At 45.5% G+C, this 19,622-nt stretch overlaps 1 protein-coding gene across 6 annotated transcripts in view; it reads left to right on the top strand.

The window, feature by feature from the left end:
* The window catches only part of IL6ST (interleukin 6 cytokine family signal transducer), a 477,893-nt gene that overhangs the window by 258,763 nt on the left and 199,508 nt on the right, over nucleotides 1–19,622 (top strand). For all 6 annotated transcript variants that reach the window (XM_069222264.1, XM_069222292.1, XM_069222274.1 and 3 more), the window contains 2 exons: nucleotides 2,297–2,398; nucleotides 18,260–18,406. In XM_069222264.1, the coding sequence (XP_069078365.1) occupies nucleotides 2,297–2,398; nucleotides 18,260–18,406 (249 nt within the window). The remainder of the gene's footprint in view (nucleotides 1–2,296; nucleotides 2,399–18,259; nucleotides 18,407–19,622) is intronic.

Genomic DNA, 19,622 nt, shown 5'->3' with positions numbered 1-19,622 from the left:
TTCATAAAATATTTGCAATAAAGTCTTTCTAAAAACTAAAGAAAAAGATCAACATGTATTTGAACCCACCACAAGGGCTCCCTGCACTCCAGCTGAAGAGTATACAGTTCCAGCTCGGAGTGCTGTGTAAAACATATGGTAAGAACTTCTGGGGTCATGGATTCAGTGACATAGGAAACTTGCTAAAAAAAAAAAATGTTGCTGGAGAGCTGCTGCTCTCCTTGGAGTGTCCCACGCTAACAAAATAGTTAGTGGTGCACCTGCCCTTCCTAGGAACACCACCAGGAAGAAGAAATATGATTTAAAAAGCCCTCGCAGGGCATTATAGTGCGCTGCTTAGATGGAGCAGTGAATACTAAAGGAGCAGCTCCTGACGGGAGCAATGTTGTGTTCCTTGCTGGGGAGAGTGTTGGAAGGGAATAAAGTATACATTTCCTACTCGCACTCTCCCAGCTACGGAACATTAGTGTCACCAGGGGGAAGGAGGGGCCACAGGACACTGCACTCATTTGGCCCTGTAATATGGGGGTCCCCGGGGCCAGTGTACAGCTAAGGAATGGGGTTACACCCCCCCTCCCCAGAATTTAAAACTCGGCCCCTGGGGATTGTGACTTTACGGCTCTGTGGGCACCCCCTTTTAAAAATAAAAATAAATTAAAAAAAAAGTTAAAGCCCTGGGGGTTGGGGTCCCCAGGGCATATAAACCTCAGGAATGGGGACCACAGAGCCCGCTCGCCTTTCATTTGCATTTTGGCCCGGGCGATGTGGTCCCTGGGTCCTAATTTGGCTCAGGGAGGAGGACTGCACGCTCCTCCCTTTATTAATTACTTGGCCCTGGGGATGGGGTCCCCTGCCCCCAACAAGGCTTTGGGGAGGAAGGCTGCATACCTGCTCATCTCAAAGGACATCACTGATCAAATCATCCAAGCTTCTATTGTACACATTACTCTATAAACTAGTATGTCCTTAGAGGCCTAAAGTAAGTACAAAACAGCTCCGAATAATATAAAGCATCATTAATGCCATCACAGATACAACTCCCTTGGATGTAGCAAGCATGTGTTATGTGCAACATTTACCCTTTACCATGTACTTCACAGGTAGCCTGCCTAGTTCACATGAATAATACATTAACAATCAACCACAAATATATGGAAAACCCTCATTGCATACGGTGTTCAGTATGTATAGAACTTTTCAGAGATAGCCAAATTCCTCAAGATAATCAACGTCTATTCCAAAATTCATACCCTATTATAGACAGCTTTTATCTGTATCATTCTATGGTGAAACTTTACAGACAGCCCATCTTCTGAAGCAATGGAGGCACGTGTACATAGGCTAGTACCTTGTGCCCACATTCTTCTATATGATTTAGAAACTGTCATGATGAGATGATTCTGCTAATATCTCAAGGCTGCTTACAATACTTAGTATCTACTACATAGAAGCTTTGCCCTGTTTGAAACTTTAAACTTGTTCTGCAGAACCAAAAACGTGCATGGAATGTACAAGACATAAGTTGTCAAATGTCCTCTGCAAACAGTTACTCTTTGATACAAAGATGTATAACATGTTCAATACCTCTACACACCTTATGATGCATTAGAAGCACATGCGCTTTGTAAACTCTTAAACCCATTAGCTGGACACAGACTGTACAAAATTTGGTAGGAAAGTAATATGGTAGCTACCCGCCACTGTGTAAACCATAAAACAAAATAACACACTCATTTGATGATATCATCAGTGATGTTATCAATTATGTCATTTGAGATGTTATTAGTGATGTCATAAATGATATCATATAACCTGTCATAAGTGATGTATGTGCAGTTATAAGCAGTGCCTTTGGGTTAAATTATAGTAAGTTTGCAAAAAGAGTACTGTTAAGGAAAGTTAGGTTAAAATGAATGTTCTTTTAAAATATTGTATTCATTGTGGTTAACAAAACAATGTCACGTCAAAAGACCTTGATAGAACAATTGAGTTTGTGCACTGCAGCCTGTGGCACTTGTAAGCAAGCATCTCCTGGCTCAGCATTACTGTTGGTCAGGCTCAGGTAGATGGTCACTGGCTCTGATAAGATCTGGAGCAATATTTAGGGCATGAATCTAAGCATGGATTGTTTTTTTTTTTTCTTGATTTACTACCAATGATCCCTTTGCCCTAGAAAGGTTGTAATTTACTGGTTCTCTGCATTGGCGAGCTTTCTATTTCTTGACTAATTATCAATTTAATTCAAACTATCCACAATGGTTCTTTATTAAAAAAGGTCTTTATTATTTTGCACCAGGAGATTTTGAAGAAATGAAACGCTATACAATCGGCGTTTATCCATTGTATAGTAATGGACATGGAGTAGTACAATCAACAGAAGCTTATCTTCAGCAAGGACGTAAGTATAAATCGTTTGACTGTTAAATCTAATTAAAGTTCATCAACCTTGTTGTGCCAGTGTACTGTATTTACTGCATATTGTCCTCTGTTTACTGTATCTTCTAATGCACTGATATATTTTTGCTGCTGATACTTTAAGAAGAGTACCCACTGCCATCCAAACCTGTACTACCAACAGAAAGTGGCATCACTCATGTAGAGTTTCCAAAGAGAATGCGCATCAATACCTGGCTTGTCGGAAAGCAGTGGGCTATTATCTGTTCTATTGATAATAAACTATTATGTTTAATGGCATGTGTGGCTGTACATACACATGCTGTGCTTACTCCTGCCATCTAGTGTGGGGTCCGGATGTGTGCAAGTTGTTTTTCTTCAAAGAAGTCTCTTGAGTTACGAGGCAATGTGACTTTTCCACTTGGTGATAATGTGCATGGGTGTCGACTCCATTGTTTGTTTTCTTTCTATCATTGGGTTCTGATGTGTACGAATGTGTACAAGACCTTTTTCAGGCTCCCTTTGGGTTCGTTTTTGACCTTTATACCAGTCGTTATTGTTTTTGTTTGTGTTCCACTTTTGTCTTTCGAAAATAGAAGAAAACCATCACCCGTTGAATTGACCAACGATGCGCTGCTAATGGAACAAATTCAATTTCAATTCCCTGCTGCCATGCGAAATACCCACACACCGACCTCCATCTGGTTTCTAACCTGGCTGTCTCCTGACCATAACGAAGACGACTGTGAGGCCTGTCAATCTTTTTGATAGAAGAAAACGTGTGACCGTCGGGTGCCTTGGAAAGAAATGCAGCATAAAGATCTTGAGGAGACACCCAACATCTTTGGCCAACACGATGTCGAGCAGGGAGAGGAAGAACTGAATGAGGCCTTGGCAGCTGAGGAAGACACCCTTTCCATCCAGGGCTCCGACTCAGATATTAAATTCGGCCTACAGATGCAGGACCTTTCTTCAGTACAGCATGCAGTGAGCACCCATTCCCCTGTCAAACCCACCAGGAGACACTCTGTTCCAACCAAAACCACATCTCATGGGTCACTACCGCCAACAGGCCATGGTAGGCACCAACCATCTGTTAAGGAGGCCCTGCCCTCGGTACTGAAAGCAAAGCCGAAACCTCCTGCTGCCGCACTAAGTGGACCTGCTTCTGTGCTGAACAGACCACCTGCCTTGTTGGCTCAAAGCATCCCGGCCTCGACAGCTTCTACTTCAACCACCTTGGCTCTGAAACCAAGGTCAAGTTTGGCACCAAAAAAACCTTCCTTTTTGGCTTCCACATTGGCTCCTGAACCAATCCTCCAAACCATGCAGGAGAGGCTCGATCTGAAACAGAGAACACTACCAATACAGCCTCTAACTGATTAGATTTTGGCAAAAGCATTGCAGCTGGCTCCCATACCATCAAAGCTCCAGCTATCTTTTGAAGAGGCTATTGACTTACCTGTGCCTCCTCAGAGGAAGAAGGACATTGCAGCCAGCCTACAGCCTCCTCTGCCTGCTTCTCCACCACCTCTACCACCTACTCCTGCATCACCACCACCACCACCTCCTTCTTCACCACATCACTCATATAGTGATATAAGCGACATTACACCACAGGACTCCCCACAGTCCTACACTGGGTATCAGGGAGGAGGAAATAACACAGATCAACAGTCCACACATCCATGGGACAGTTATGACATTGACCTCTAGGGGATACTGACCCTGACCTCTACCCAGCTAGGCCATCACCCCCGGATGATGCAACATCTTTTCAGGTACAGTTCGCTAGGACAGAAACATATCACCAGATCCCTTTGCACAAGGATCCCATCGAAGATCATTTTCTATTCAAGATACTTCCCAGCACCACTAGGGCATGTCAATATCTGCCCGTGTTAAAGGGGATGCTCCGCCGCTCAAATGAGATTTTTAAAGATCTGATACGGGCATGCATTTTTACACTGAGGGTGGATAAAAAGTATAAAGCTGCATCCTCAGACCCATCTTACATCAAGGGCCAACACCCCCCAGACTCACTGGTGGTGTCTAATGCCAGAAAGAGAGCCAATTCCCAGACAACAGCAGATACTCCTTGTAGGAAGTTGGCTCTGTATATACTAACTCAAAGTGAGAGATAGTGTGCACAGAGTCCAAGGGTTCCCCTTAGAGGTTGATAGTGGCAAAATTAGCTACTTCTAATGCTCTATTTTGTTGTATGGTCAAGCAGTAAGCTTATCAGGAGGTAGTGTTAAGCATTTGTTGTACACCCACAGGCAATAAATGAGGAACACACACTCGAAGACCTAACCCCAGGCAAATAGTTTTTATATAGAAAAATATTTTTTTAAAATTTATTTTAGAACCACAAGATTTGAGGTAAGTACATTAAATGCAAGGTACTTTACGCAGGTAAGTATGGAACTTTGAATTAAAGCAGTAGTACACACAGTATAGGTTAAAATTGCAATAAGCTATTTTAAAAGTGGACACTGCACAAATCAACATTTCCTGGGCGAGGTAAGTTTAGTTTGTTTTCTCAGGTAAGTAAAGCACTTACACAGTCAGTCTCCTGGACATAGGCAATCCACGTTGGGGGTTCAAGGCAACCCCAAAGTCACTGCACCAGCAACACAGGGCCGGTCAGGTGCAGAGGTCAAAGGAGGGCCCAAAACACATAGACGCCTATGGAGAACAGGGGTGCTCTGGTTCCGGTCTGCCGGCAGGTAAGTACCTGCGTCCTCGGGGAGAAGACCAGGGGATTTTGTAGAGCACTGGGGAGGGGGAGGGGAGACACACAAACAGGCACACAAAACACACCCTCAGCGACACAGGTGTGGCCGGGTGCAGTATGCTAAGTAGGCATCGTATTTGCTATAGGAAACAATGGAGGGACCCGGGGGTCATTTTAGCGATGCAGGCAAGGGCACAGGGGGGCTTCTCGGGCCAGCCACCGACTGGGCTAGGAAGAGGGCCGCCTGCTGGTCACTGCTGCACTGGAAAGTGTTTCCTCTCGGTCCTGGGGGTTGCGGGTGCAGTGCTTGGTCCAGGCGTTGGGTTCCTTGTTACCAGGCAGGCACGGTCAGGGGGAGCCTCTGGATCCTCTCTGCAGGCGTCGCTGCAGTAGTGCAGTGGGGTCAGCTCAGGTTACTCTCGATGTCGTAGTTGCCTGGGAGTCTTCTCTGCGTTGTTAGTTCTCTGGAGGTTCTCTGGAGGTTCTCTGGAGGTCGAGCGGGGGACGTCGGGTGCAGAGTGTGAAGTCTCACGCTTCCGGCTGGAAGAGAGAGTTCTTTGAAAGTTGTTAGAAAGTTGCAAAGTTGTTGCTCTTTTTGAACAGTGCTGCTGTTCTCAGGAGTTTCTTGGTCCTTTGAGTTCAGGGCAGTCCTCTGAGTCCTCAGAGGTCACAGGTCCCTGTCAGATGCGTCACTTTGGAGGTTCTTTGAGTCTGAAGACAAGCCGGTAGGGCTGGGGCCAAGTCAGTTAGTGTCTCCGTCGTCTCTGTGGGGCTTTCAGGTCAGCAGTCCTTCTTTTTTCTTCAGGTTGCAAGAATCTGATTTCCTAGGTTCAGGGTCGCCCCTAAATACTAAATTTAGGGGTGTGTTTACATCTGGGGGGCAGTAGCCAATGGCTGGTGGGTGACTCCTCCTTGTTTTTCTCATTATCCTCTTCTGCCTTGCTGCCAAAAGTGGGGGCAGTGGCCGGAGGGGTGGGCATCTCCACTAGCTGGGATGCCCTGGGGCGCTGTAACAAAAGGCATGAGCCTTTGAGGCTCACTGTCAGGTGTTACAGTTCCTGCAGGGGGAGGTGAGAAGCACCTCCACCCAGTACAGGCTTTGGTCCTGGCCACAGAGTGACAAAGGCACTCTCCCCATGTGGCCAGAAACTCGTCTGGTTGTGGTAGGCGGGCAGAAACTGGTCAGCCTAGCACTAGGAGTTGGACTGGTATTCAGGGAGCATCTCTAAGATGCCCTCTGGGTGTATTTTACATTAAATCCCACACTGGCATCAGTGTGCATTTACTGTGCTGAGAAGTTTGATACCAAACTTCCCAGATTTCAGTGTAGCCATTATGGAACTGTAGAGTTCGTGTTTGACATTCTCCCAGACCGTATACTCTTTATTGCTACCCTGCACTTACAATGTCTAAGGTTTTGCTGAGACGCTGTAGGGGCATAGTGCTCATGCACTTATGCCCTCACCTGTGGTATAGTGCACCCTGCCTTAGGGCTGTAAGGCCTTCTAGAGGGGTGACTTACCTATGCCACAGCAGTGAGAGGTGGGCATGGCACTCTGAGGGGAGTGCCATTTCGACTTAGTCATTTTCTCCCCACCCGCGCACACAAGCTGTGAGGCAGTGTGCATGTGCTGAGTGAGGGGTCCCAAGGGTGGCATAATACATGCCGCAGACCTTAGAGACCTTCCCTGGCAACAGGGCCCTTGGTACCAGGGGTACCAGTTACAAGGGACTTATCTGTGTGCCAGGGCTGTGCCAATTGTGGGAACAAAGGTACAATTTAGGGAAAGAGCACTGGTGCTGGGGCCTGGTTAGCAGGGTCCCAGCACACTTTCAGTCATAACTGGCATCAACAAAAGGCAAAAAGTCAGGGGGTAACCATGTCAAGGAAGGCATTTCCTCACACTCCTCCCCCTGATAATGAGTCTGAACTTGTTGATGCTTCAGGGAAAAGAGTGGCAGGACAAACCGGAAACCATTAGCGAATTGCCAACACCCAAGGGTTGTTGGCAAGTTTTGACGGGGCCCATTGGGACGAGATGGAGTACAAGAATAGTAATCACGAAATTGTTCAACAGTACAAACTAATTTCAAATAATTCAACCAGGTATTCCTTTGACTCAGCTGACACAGCCTCCAGGGGCATCAATACCAGTGTACTGCTGCGTAGACACTGTTAGCTACGCATATCTAGCTTTAAGCCAGAGGTGCAGCAGATGTTTCTGAATGTCCCTTTTGACAAGCAATACCTGTTTGGTCCCCAGGTGGACCAAACATTAGAAAATATGAAGAGGACACACAGGTTGCTAAATAGATGGGGGCGTTACAAACCCTCACTCCACATACAAACAAGACACCAAAGCTACACCATGAGATGCCTCTACCTCCTACAGGCAACAGCCTCAGACCTCTCCTTCAGTGGGATATTACAAAGACACATACAGGGGGAAACAATTCAAAGGGTCGTGGAAAGGGTGCCTCCCCTCGCACCACATTGACCATCTCCAAAAAGTGACTCTTTCCTTTTAACCCCTAACTATTTAATGTCTGTCCGAGGATGACCGCAATATTTCTTCCCCAACCGGAAAACCATAACAGATCAGTGGGTGTTGGATATTATCCAACATGGTTATCGTCTGAAGTTCATCAGAACACCTCCAGACATCCCACCTCTCAAACACAGACTCTCCATATAACATTAAGCCTTGCTCAAACAGGAAGTACAGGCCCTCTTGCCCAAAGGAACCATAGAGCCTGCCCCTCTTAAATAGCAAGGCCCAGGAGTATACGCCCTATATTTTTTAATTCCCCAAAAAGGCCTATTTTAGACCTCAGGCTGTTAAATAGTTACATCTTATCGGAACATTTCCGTATGGTAACTCCTCAGGACGTGATCCCTCTACTACAACAAGGCAAATTTCTCTGCACTAGACTCAAAGGATGCAATAGGGAGATGGGTTCTGGTTGCAGTACCCTCCACCCCACTGGTTTTTAGATGCAACTTCGACTGAAGAGTACTGGTGTTCTTTCCCTAAAACAAGACTACTGATCACTTGATCCCCAAGCAACCAGACCCTTCTGCCCCCTACAAGTCCCTAGTAAATGTTATCCTTGGTACCTAGGGCCTGGGTACTGAAGAGGGCCGCTCAGAACTGCAGCACATCTTGTGCTGCTTTGAGGGACCCAGCACCAAACTTATGCTACTGCCATTGCAGGCTGCTTGAAAAGGTGCTCCCAAAATTGAAAACATGACATGGCACACAAGCGTGTGCCATGTCCCATAAAACACTTGTAATATCATGCGTCCTGCCTTAGGGATGAGATATAATAAGTGAGGAATATGCCCCTACTATTTCTTTGTCGATTCTTAGACATAGTAAGTGTACAGGGAAGCCATTTTAAATACATGTGCTGGACATTGGTCACTATGAGTTCCCTAGCTACATGATCGCTTCCCTGAACCTGGTAATGTTTGGTATCAAACATCTTGTATTAATAAACCCTTCCTGATTCCAGTGAGGGATTTAGTAATACATGCACCTAAGAGGTGCCCCCTGAAAAACCTACCAACTGCTGGTGAGCTTACTGGCCAGTTATGGCCAGCCTGCCACAAACAGATGGAAATCTGACCTCCCAGAGGGAGAGCCTCTGCTCTGGTGAGATCAAAACAGCCTGTCTTTGCTGTGGTGTTTCCCTTCTCTCTCCACAGGATGACCTGCATTCCAAGGCAGGAGCTTCCAAGAAGCCCACCACCTTTGATATGCAGAACTGACATTCTTCAGAGGAATGTGCCAACGCCACCTGCCTCAGGGCCCATCTGGCACTTGGACAGTCAGGGAAATTAGTTGTGTAGGTGCCATGTCACACTTTCAGAGCTGAACACCCCTAGGGTGGCCAGCCTGAAGTGAACATTAGCTATTACCCTGAGCCCCCCCCAAATAGAGTATTTAGCTGACCACCAATACCAGATCCTCAGATCTTCGCTGGACTCAAAAGTCGAAGTGGACGAGACGCCTGCTGAATCAGAGAATCGCAGAGCACGACTGAGTTGGTGCCAACCCTGCTGGCCTGCCTGATGCACCCAACCTGCAAGGAGCAACTGACCTGTCCTGCCGCTGCAGCATCAAGGAACTGGGAGAGCTGCCAGTGCTCCGCAAATTGCCAGGAGGGACTCCCTTGTAGTAGAGGAGCTTCTCCTTTGCATCCTCAGGCACCCAAGAAAACCCTGAGAGGACCCGAAGTGCGAAAAACCTGACGCCGAACATCAGCACTCCACCGAGATGCCTAGCTCGTGTTGAAGTATGCCAACTGTGTCAGTGTGAACCCCAGGCCATCCAGAGGAGAAGCCTACCCTTTGTTTGCCCACTATGGGCTTCACCACTGCGTCTGCAGACTGTTTCTGCAGACTCCCCTGCAACCGCAAGTGATCAGAAGGCAAAACCTGATGCCCTAGGACACCTCTTCACCTGTCTGCCCCAGACCCAGAAGAGGAGACGCTCATCACAAATACCTCAGGTTCGTTATAACAGGAAAACATTGCCAGTTCAAAGTGCTCCCGTTTAGTCACTACCGTGTCCCACCAAATGCCTAGTGGTAGTTGCAGCACATCTATGCAGACACAGCATCAATATCTTCCTATGTCTGGCAGACTGGCTTATAAAAGCCAGCACTCTTCCATTGTGTCTACAACATTCTCAGACTACTCTACACCTTCTCCATCATCTGGGATTTACCATCAACATACAAAAGTCACACCTACAACCTTCACAGATTTATCCCTATCTAGGGACTATTCTCAACACACACTGGGATTAGCCTACCCAAACACAGACACGATTCAGAACATCACAGCACTGCTACAATAGTTTCACCTCTACCAACACATCACAGTCAAAACAGTTCATCGACTCTTAGGCATGATGGCATCTTGCCCTGTAATAGTACCACATGCGAGACTTCGTATGCGCCTGCTGAAGGAATGTCTGGTGATCCAGTGGTCTCAGCCACAGGGTCGATTACAGAATCTAGTGTTTTTTGGTAGACAGCTGTACTCATCACTCTGCAGTGGTGGAACACACAAAATGTATCTATTCCTCGACCTTGTTCCCCAGATCATTCTCACAGTGAACGTGTCCCTCACAGAAGGAGGTGCTCACCTACAGGATATCACATTTCAGGGTCTATGGGATTCCATACACCGAGTTCTCCACATCAACTACCTTGAGCTTCAAGCTGGTCACCTAGCATTGAAAGTGTTCCTAGTTCACCCAATAGGCAAAGTTGTCTTGGTCTAAATGGACAACATGACAGCCATGTTTTATCTACAAAAACAGGGAGGGTTGGGGGGGGCACTCCCTACAGTTATCACGCCCATGTCACATGATTTGGTGTTTGGCAATACGCCATAACATTCACTTGCTAGTGGAACATCTCCCAGGGATGGACAACGACTTCTCCGACCTCCTCAGCAGGATGCGCCAACTAGACGTGGGAACTCCACCCTTGAGTCTTCCTCCTATACTTCCACAGATAGAGCTGTTCGCAACTGCAGAAAACACAAAATGCCCAGACTGAGCCTCCAGGCTCCCACACCCACTATCCAAGGGAAGTGCTTTACGGATGAACTGGTCAGGGATATTTGCCTACGCTTTTCCACCTCTCCCTCTTCTTCCATTTGTGGTTTGGAAGCTCAGACAAACGTCTCTCACCCTCATTCTGATAGCTCCCACTTGGGGTCGACAACAGTATTTCACCACACTACTCGAGCTTTCCTTAGTGCCCCACGAGCAGTTTTCCCTCAACCCGGATCTCCTCAGTCGGAAACATGAAGAAATCAGGCATCCAAATCCAATGAACTCAACCTTGTAATTTGGCTCCTGCGGTCATAGAATTTGGTTACCTTAATCTTCGCATGTTACGCTGCTAAGAAGATTTGTTTTCTACGGCCGCAATAAACACATTGATCCATTTGATGCAACTGTTCAAACCATTATCTGCTGTCTTCTCCATTTGCAGACGTCCAGTCTTGCTTACACGTCCATACACTTGCTTTTAGCTGCAGTGCATACCTACTTACAAAGCAGACATTTATCCTTGTTTAAGATACCAGTTAAGGCATTCATGGAAGGTCTTAAAAGAGTATTTCCTCCTAGAGTTCACCCTGCACTGGCATGGAATCTCAACATTGCACTCACCAGACTTATGGGTCCACCATGCGAACCGTTGCATAAATGTCCCCTCAGTTTCTATCTAGAAAGGTTGCATTTTTGGTGGCCATCACTTCACGTACACGTGTCAGTGAGTTCCAGGCATTAACCTAGGAAGAACCTTTCTTCAAGCTAAACAGAGACAGGGTAGTCCTTCAAACTAACCCAAAATTACTTCCAAAGGTGGAATCCACTTTCCGCCTCAACCAGTCTCTTGAGTTACCTGTTTATTTTCCGCAACCTGATCCAGTTGCACAAAGGGCCCTTCATACACTAGACGTAAAAAGAGTTTTAATGTACTATATCGACAGAACTGAAGAGCTTTGTAAAACCAAGCAACTCTTTGTTGCCTTTTCGCCCCTTTACAAAGGAAACCCCATATCTAAATCAGGCAATTCCGATGGATAATGAAACACATTCACACATGTTACCCCACAGCTAAAATAACTTTGCCAACACCTCCCAGGGCACATTCTACCTTTAAGATAAGAGCTTCTGTGGCTTTCATGGGCTATATACCAATAGCTGAAATCTGTAAAGCAGCTACATGGTCTACTCCACACACTTTCATGAAATATTATTGCATGCGTGTATTAGCATGCCAGCAAGCAAATGAAGGACAGGCAGTGCTACGTTCCCTTTTTGAAGAACTACTTCACCCACCGGTTAGCCACCGCTTTCTGGAGGGCACTTCTTTACAGTCTGTGCAGGGCATGTGTAAATACAGCCACACATTCAAACAGATTGTTACCCTGTAAGCATCTGTTAGTGGCATGTAGTGCTGTAGATTTACATGTGCCGCCTCCCCCTTCAGACACCTGTGGCCGTTGCAGTACCTTCTTATAATTTCATATGCATGGACATCTCTGTACTAATACTCACACTCTGTTCTCACCCAACTACGGGAAAAACTCTTAACAATGGAGTCAATGCCCATGCACATTATCAATGAAAGGAGGAGTCACTTTGCCTCCTTAGCTGAGAGATTTCTTAGAAGAAAAACAACTTGCACACATCCGGACCTACTAGATGACAGGAGTATGCAGAGCATGTGAATCTTCAGCACTAAATGCCAAGAACACATACTTACAGGGTAAGTAACATAATCCTTATAGATATTTATTAACATTTTTTAATTTGTAGTTTGCGTGTACTCAAACTATGAATGTAAAAGTACTACTGTAGAATATGCTATGTGCTTTTTATGGTAAATGTTTTGTTTACAGTGTAGTCACACACACAGACAAGTATATTTTGGGTTCTTAACTTTTATACTTTGAGTTCAGTATCTATGATGGCTTGTAGATGATTTGCAATTGGATGGATGAAAGAAGAGAGTCTTAGTCTCTTGAAGAAAGCACAGTCCTCCAACCCGTTCACCATGTCTGAAAAATTGTGTTACGAGCATAAACGCTTCAGGAATTCACAGAAGCCAATGCCAAACCCAGGGCCATCTCGGGTATCGTCCAATAGGGTCATAACAACTGTACCTTAATGAGTAGTCAAGACTCCTTGATGTAGTAGCTAAGTCCTGATGGTCTCCTTATTTCATTATTATGACAGAACCTGGTACATTTTCAAGCAAAGGTAACCAATACCAATGCCTGACTTTGGCAGGTGCTGTACATGGCTTTTGTGTGACTCTCCTGCAGAATTCTAGACTCTACATGACTGTTGAGGTGTGGCCAGAGTGGAACGTCTATTATCATCATCATCAAAAGCTTTTCTTTGATCTTGTATAGAATCACAAAAGCATAAATACATAAAACAGATATCATAAACGAATCGGAATCTGACAAACATACATTTTGTACAAGAATAAAACCAGCTGAAAACAACAGCCGCACTATGTAATAAGCTAATGTAAACCGAACACTAAGAAGTCAAAAGCCATCAGTGTTTCCTCGGCCAATTGACTGTCTATAAGAGATCCAAATTTTAAATAATGCAGATAATAAATGCACAAAGCAGGGTAGACATGGCAGGTTGACCATAATACACTGTGCAAATGTTAATTCTGACTGGGCAACTACTAGATAGAAACTCTTTCTCAGACTAGTCTTCAAAGCAATTAATAGTTGAATGTTGCATCCGTCACATACAATAAACAGCTAGAAATCCCCAAACCACCCTGTTTCCCGACTACTCACCGAAGGTGAACTACTGCTTAAATATACTTATGGAGCATCAAACAAATGTGCTCTGCTGGTAAAAGCTGCAGATAAAAAAGTGCTGATCTGCATTGCCGGATAGCTAAAGGCTTCAGCAAAGGTACTAAAAATAGCTTCCTCGGTCTGTCATAGAACTTACTGTAAAATAAACTGTAAAAGGGTTTGGGGAGTCATTGAATGTCTTACCCAGAATCATGGAAAACACAACTGGGATAGGCAACCAGGTGATGCCTGTAGGAAAGTACCACCTTGCCTGGCATGTTACCCCCATATTTCACTGTATATATGTTGTTTTAGTCTGTGTCACTGGAACCCTGCCAGGCAGGGCCCCAGTGCTCATAAGTATGTGCCCTGTATGTGTTCCCTGTGTGATGACTAACTGTCTCACTGAGGCTCTGCTAACCAGAACCTCAGTGGTTATGCTCTCTCTGCTTTCCAAATTGTCACTAACAGGCTAGTGACCAATTTCACCAATTCACATTGGCATACTGGAACACCCTTATAATTCCCTAGGATATGATACTGAGGTACCCAGGGTATTGGGGTTCCAGGAGATCCCTATGGGATTGCAACATTTCTTTTGCCACCCATAGGGAGATCTGACAATTCTTACACAGGCCTGCCAGTGCAGCCTGAGTGAAATAACGTCCATGTTATTTCACAGCCATTTACCACTGCACTTAAGTAACTTATAAGTCACCTATATGTCTAACCTTCACCTGGTGAAGGTTGGGTGCAAAGTTACTTAGTGTGTGGGCACCCTGGCACTAGCCAAGGTGCCCCCACGTTGTTCAGGGCAAATTCCCCGGACTTTGTGAGTGCGGGGACACCATTACACGCGTGCACTATACATAGGTCACTACCTATGTATAGCGTCACAATGGTAACTCCGAACATGGCCATGTAACATGTCTAAGATCATGGAATTGTCGGCATTGGGGAGACAATTCCATGATCCCCCGGGTCTCTAGCACAGAACCCGGGTACTGCCAAACTGCCTTTCCGGGGTCTCCACTGCAGCTGCTGCTGCTGCCAACCCCTCAGACAGGTTTCTGCCGTCCTGGGGTCCAGGCAGCCCTGGCCCAGGAAGGCAGAACAAAGGATTTCCTCTGAGAGAGGGTGTGACACCCTCTCCCTTTGGAAATAGGTGTGATGGCTGGGGAGGAGTAGCCTCCCCCAGCCTCTGGAAATGCTTTGATGGGCACAGCTGCTGCCCATCTCTGCATAAGCCAGTCTGCTCCGGTTTAGGGATCCCTCAGCCCTGCTCTGGCGCAAAACTGGACCAAGGAAAGGGGAGTGACCACTCCCCTGACCTGCACCTCCCAGGGGAGGTGCCCAGAGCTCCTCCAGTGTGCCCCAGACTTCTGCCATCTTGGAAACAGAGGTGTTGCTGGCACACTGGACTGCTTTGCGTGGCCAGTGCTAGCAGGTGACGTCAGACTCCTTCTGATAGGCTCTTACCTCTCTTAGTAGCCAATCCTCCTTCCTAGGTAGCCAAACCTCCTTTTCTGGCTATTTAGGGTCTCTGCTTTGGGGAATTCTTCAGATACCGAATGCAAGAGCTCCCCAGAGTTCCTTTGCATCTCCCTCTTCACCTTCTGCCAAAGGATCGACCGCTGACTGCTCAGGACGCCTGCAAAACCGCAACAAAGTAGCAAAGACGACTACTGCAACCTTGTATCGCTTCATCCTGCCGGCTTTCTCGCCTGTTTCCTGGTGGTGCATGCTCTGGGGGTAGCCTGCCTCCTTCTTGCACCAGGAGCTCTGAAGAAATCTCCAGTGGGTCGACAGAATCTTCCCCCTGCAACCGCAGGCAACAAAAGACTGCATCACCGGTCCTCTGGGTCCCCTCTCAGCATGACGAGCGTGGTCCCTGGAACTCAGCAACTCTGTCCAAGTGAGTCCCACAGTCCAGTGACTCTTCAGTCCAAGTTTGGTGGAGGTAAGTCCTTGCCTCCCCACGCTAGACTGCATTGCTGGGTACTGCGTGATTTGCAGCTGCTCCGGCTCCTGTGCACTCTTCCAGCATTTCCTTTGTGCACAGCCAAGCCTGGGTCCCCAACACTCTAACCTGCAGTGCACAACCTTCTGAGTTGTCCTCCGGTGTCGTGGGACTCCCTTTTCTGACTTCGGGTGGACTCCGGTTCACTCCTCTTCTAAGTGCCTGATCCGGTACTTCTGCGGGTGCTGCCTGCTTCTGTGAGGGCTCCCTGACTTGCTGGGCGCCCCTTCTGTCGCCTCATCCAAGTGGTGACATCCTGGTCCCTCCTGGGCCACAGCAGCATCCAAAAACCCTAACCGTGACCCTTGCAGCTAGCAAGGCTTGTTTGCGGTCTTTCTGCGTGGGAACACCTCTGCAAGCTTCTTCACGACGTGGGACATCCATCCTCCAAAGGGGAAGTTCCTAGTCCTCTTCGTTCTTGCAAAACACCAAGCTTCTTCCATCCGGTGGCAGCTTCCTTGCACCCTCAGCTGGCATTTCCTGGGCTCCTGCCCACTCTCGACACTGTCGCGACTCTTGGACTTGGTCCCCTTGTCTTACAGGTACTCAGGTCCGGAAATCCACTGTTGTTGCATGCTGGTGTTGGTTTTCCTTGCAGACTCCACCTATCACGACTTCTGTGCTCTCTGGGGGTTGTAGGTGCACTTTGCACCTACCTTACAGGGTCTTGGGGTGGGCTATTTTTCTAACCCTCACTGTTTTCTTACAGTCCCAGCGACCCTCTACAAGCTCACATAGGTTTGGGGTCCATTTGTGGTTCGCATTCCACTTTTGGAGTATATGGTTTGTGTTGCCCCTATACCTATGTGCTCCTATTGCAATCTATTGTAACTTTACACTGCTTGCATTACTTCCTTTTGCTATTACTGCATATTTTTGGTATTGTGTACATATATCTTGTGTATATAACTTATCCTCATACTGAGGGTACTCACTGAGATACTTTTGGTATATTGTCATAAAAATAAAGTACCTTTATTTTTAGTATATCTGTGTATTGTGTGTTCTTATGATATTGTGCATATGACACCAGTGGTATAGTAGGAGCTTTACATGTCTCCTAGTTCAGCCTAAGCTGCTTTGCAATAGCTACCTTCTATCAGCCTTAGCTGCTAGAAACACCTCGTATACACTAATAAGGGATAACTGGACCTGGCACAAGGTGTAAGTACCTCTGGTACCCACTACAAGCCAGGCCAGCCTCCTACAATGCCTAATTCCAAATCTAAACCTAATTAAATATTAATGCTGTGTGTGAGATACTGGAAACCAGAATTATGGCTCTATGGAATGTGTGGTGACCAAAGGAAGATAGCTCGCCACTCTCTGCTTCCCTATTTTATTTGCATACCTCAGCCGTACTCTCATAGTGAAGAAGTCATCCCTGAGATATAATGGGTTGTGGAAACAATCCTTTCTCCCTAATAGGGAAAACTGCTCCTGCACATAACTGAGCCATCTAAATTTAGAAGCCAGGTCAGAGGACTTGACATCCATAAATATAGATTGATTACGCTGGTTTTCCTGATTAACCCCAGTGGCTCTCCATAACATCAGGGGTGCTAATTTAACATGGTCCTCTAACAGAACCAGCCCCAATTCAGAGTGGCAAACCATAATAGGGAGACTGTTTGGAACTGAAAGGAGTTTCCTTGGTAAATTATTTTCTGTCACTTGCAAGTAAGTAGATCATAGTGACCCCATACTCCTGCACCAAATGTAGCCAATGACAAACATTTTGCACGGTAGATATTCAACATTGCACCCAGTTGTTTCCCACCCAGTCTCTGCGTGAATCTAAAAAGGGATGTAACAGCTTGTTCAACTTTTAGCCTTCTGCATCTGATCAGATGGGTCCAGGAACCTTTAGAATCAAACGGAATGGCCAAATACGTGAAAGTGCTTACATTTGGAAGTTTTTCCCCTTCGAAAAATCCAAATATTTTTGTAAGCCTATGCCCATTCTAAATGACAAAACACAGTCATGGATATACATCAAAACAGGAAGTGTCCTATGGCCCACTTTTGAGGGGTCTGCCTCCATTGCATGGAAAGTCTTGTCTAGATCATTTATACAAAGGCAGAGTAGAAACTGAGCAAGAACGCAACCTTGCCTAACACCATGTTTGATAGTAAGGGCCTCAGTAAGCTCGACATTCTCCCTATATCCTACCCTCACAGTTACCCCATCATGCATTTGTGCCATAAATAAAATAGATCCGAAACAAACCCCGTATTAAGCATACATGTCTTTTAATATAAGTGACTACTGTATCCATTACCAGGCTGTTACACAATTAATGGTCCTTGGTAGTTGAGGTACACGGACTTTTTCTACTATCACTTGGAAGTGATAGTAGTCCATGCTATGGATTTATATAGTGTATTGTGGCTGAGCTTCTTACTTCCCTTGAATATGCAAGAGAGAGGTGTGCCATTGCCATCTGTGTGTCTCAATGGTGCTTGGATTCATGGGTAATAGAGTAGTCCAGTATGAGAAACACCCATGAATGTCTAGTACCAGAACTTCAGAGTGCTTTATACGGAGAGTTGAAATGGTAGCCAGAAAGTGTGCTATTGCCATGTCCATCTGCACTGTTTTCTTTCTCTCTTTACATCAGTTACTGTAAGCTAGGTGGTGTATTTCTGGTCATACCTTCACATCTGTCTCGATGGAGAAAAAAGATGTGCTCCTTAACAAGCTTGCATTTTTTATTTTTTTATTTGTTTTCGTTTCTTCATATTTTAGGCCCTGCAAAGGCACCAGACATTCGCACAAAGAAAGTTGAAAAATATGAAGTGACTTTGGTATGGGGTCCAGTTCCATTAGATGACCAACGTGGATTTATAACAAACTACACAATCATTTACAGGTCAATCAACAGAAATGAGTCTTGTAAGTTAACATGGTCAACAACAACAAAGACTTTTTTTTCTGTGCATACATTAATATTTTAAATACTTTAATGTACTAATTTATAAAGTATGAGAACATTTGTCTGAACGGCAGGGCTTATGTCTTAGGAAAATAGATGTTACAAGGTGTCACTGTTACAATCAAGTAGAATACATTTTTTCTATACTCCGGCACCAATTGGCCAATTCTGTTTATTTGATTCAGATATTTTCTTGCTGCATAGTTTGTGTAATTGCCTCAGACACAGTCTAGTAACAGACTGTCTTCTGTCCCTTAATTTATTTTCTATGGACCTGGATGTATCCTGTAGAGGTAAGTCTTGGTGATGGAGAACCTAAAAAAATATCAGCACCTGTCCGTATCTTGGTCTTCTCTATGTGCTGCACATCTTTCATATTTCAGTTTTTCTATCGAAACATGGGTGAAAAGGCTGCCTGTTTCTCAGTGTGCCTCTTCTTATTGTGGCATTTCGTGTTTTACTATTGGACCAATGCATTGTTAATAGCTTGTTGCAGCACTGTTCAGCATGAAATACTAGCAGTTTATGTCTTGTGGTTTTGCACAGAGATCTTATCCAGCATCTCTGTCCGTAATTTGTCTAGCTTTGACCAATATACTGAAGCACAGGAAGTTCTTTTATGCTGCCTTCTCTCTGCAGTAAGCCGATTATAGCTCTGGATGCAAGCTGGAAATCCTAGTCCATCCAAACACTAGTAAATCCGCGGAATTCACTTTGAATTGGTGAGGTAAGGCTGATTTAATACTGGACACCGAAATTTGTCGAGCATTTATCTGTATCAGGAGAAAGGGCAGTGCCTCTATATTTATATCCAGCTTCCCACTACAAACATGTTTTTGTCTCCAGCTAGGTTACTTGGACACCAGTTCAATGAAAGGGGCTTATATTGTATTGTTTTTTTTACCTTTATTACTTGAAGGAATGTCCAGCAATTTCTTAAAACTTACACACCTCTCAAACACTGGACCAGTCTTGTTCTGGCACTCATCATTAGTAGTAACAATCAGAATAAAAAATAACCCCAGGCAAATTCCAGTCAAGAACGATCCTAGAACTTCAGATTACTAGAAAAGCCTGTGAAAGGCTCTAGGGTAACTTTAGAAATTCATGAAACCACATGCCAGCAGAGATGGTTTGAAAATTAGTATTGTTTTAGTTTTTTATTAGAGTTTGTGA

The sequence above is a fragment of the Pleurodeles waltl genome, chromosome 1_1, assembly GCF_031143425.1.
Source record: "Pleurodeles waltl isolate 20211129_DDA chromosome 1_1, aPleWal1.hap1.20221129, whole genome shotgun sequence".
Taxonomy (NCBI): Eukaryota; Metazoa; Chordata; class Amphibia; order Caudata; family Salamandridae; genus Pleurodeles; species Pleurodeles waltl.
The sequence above is the reverse complement of the archived record's forward strand: the minus strand, read 5'-3'. Positions and strand labels throughout refer to the sequence as shown.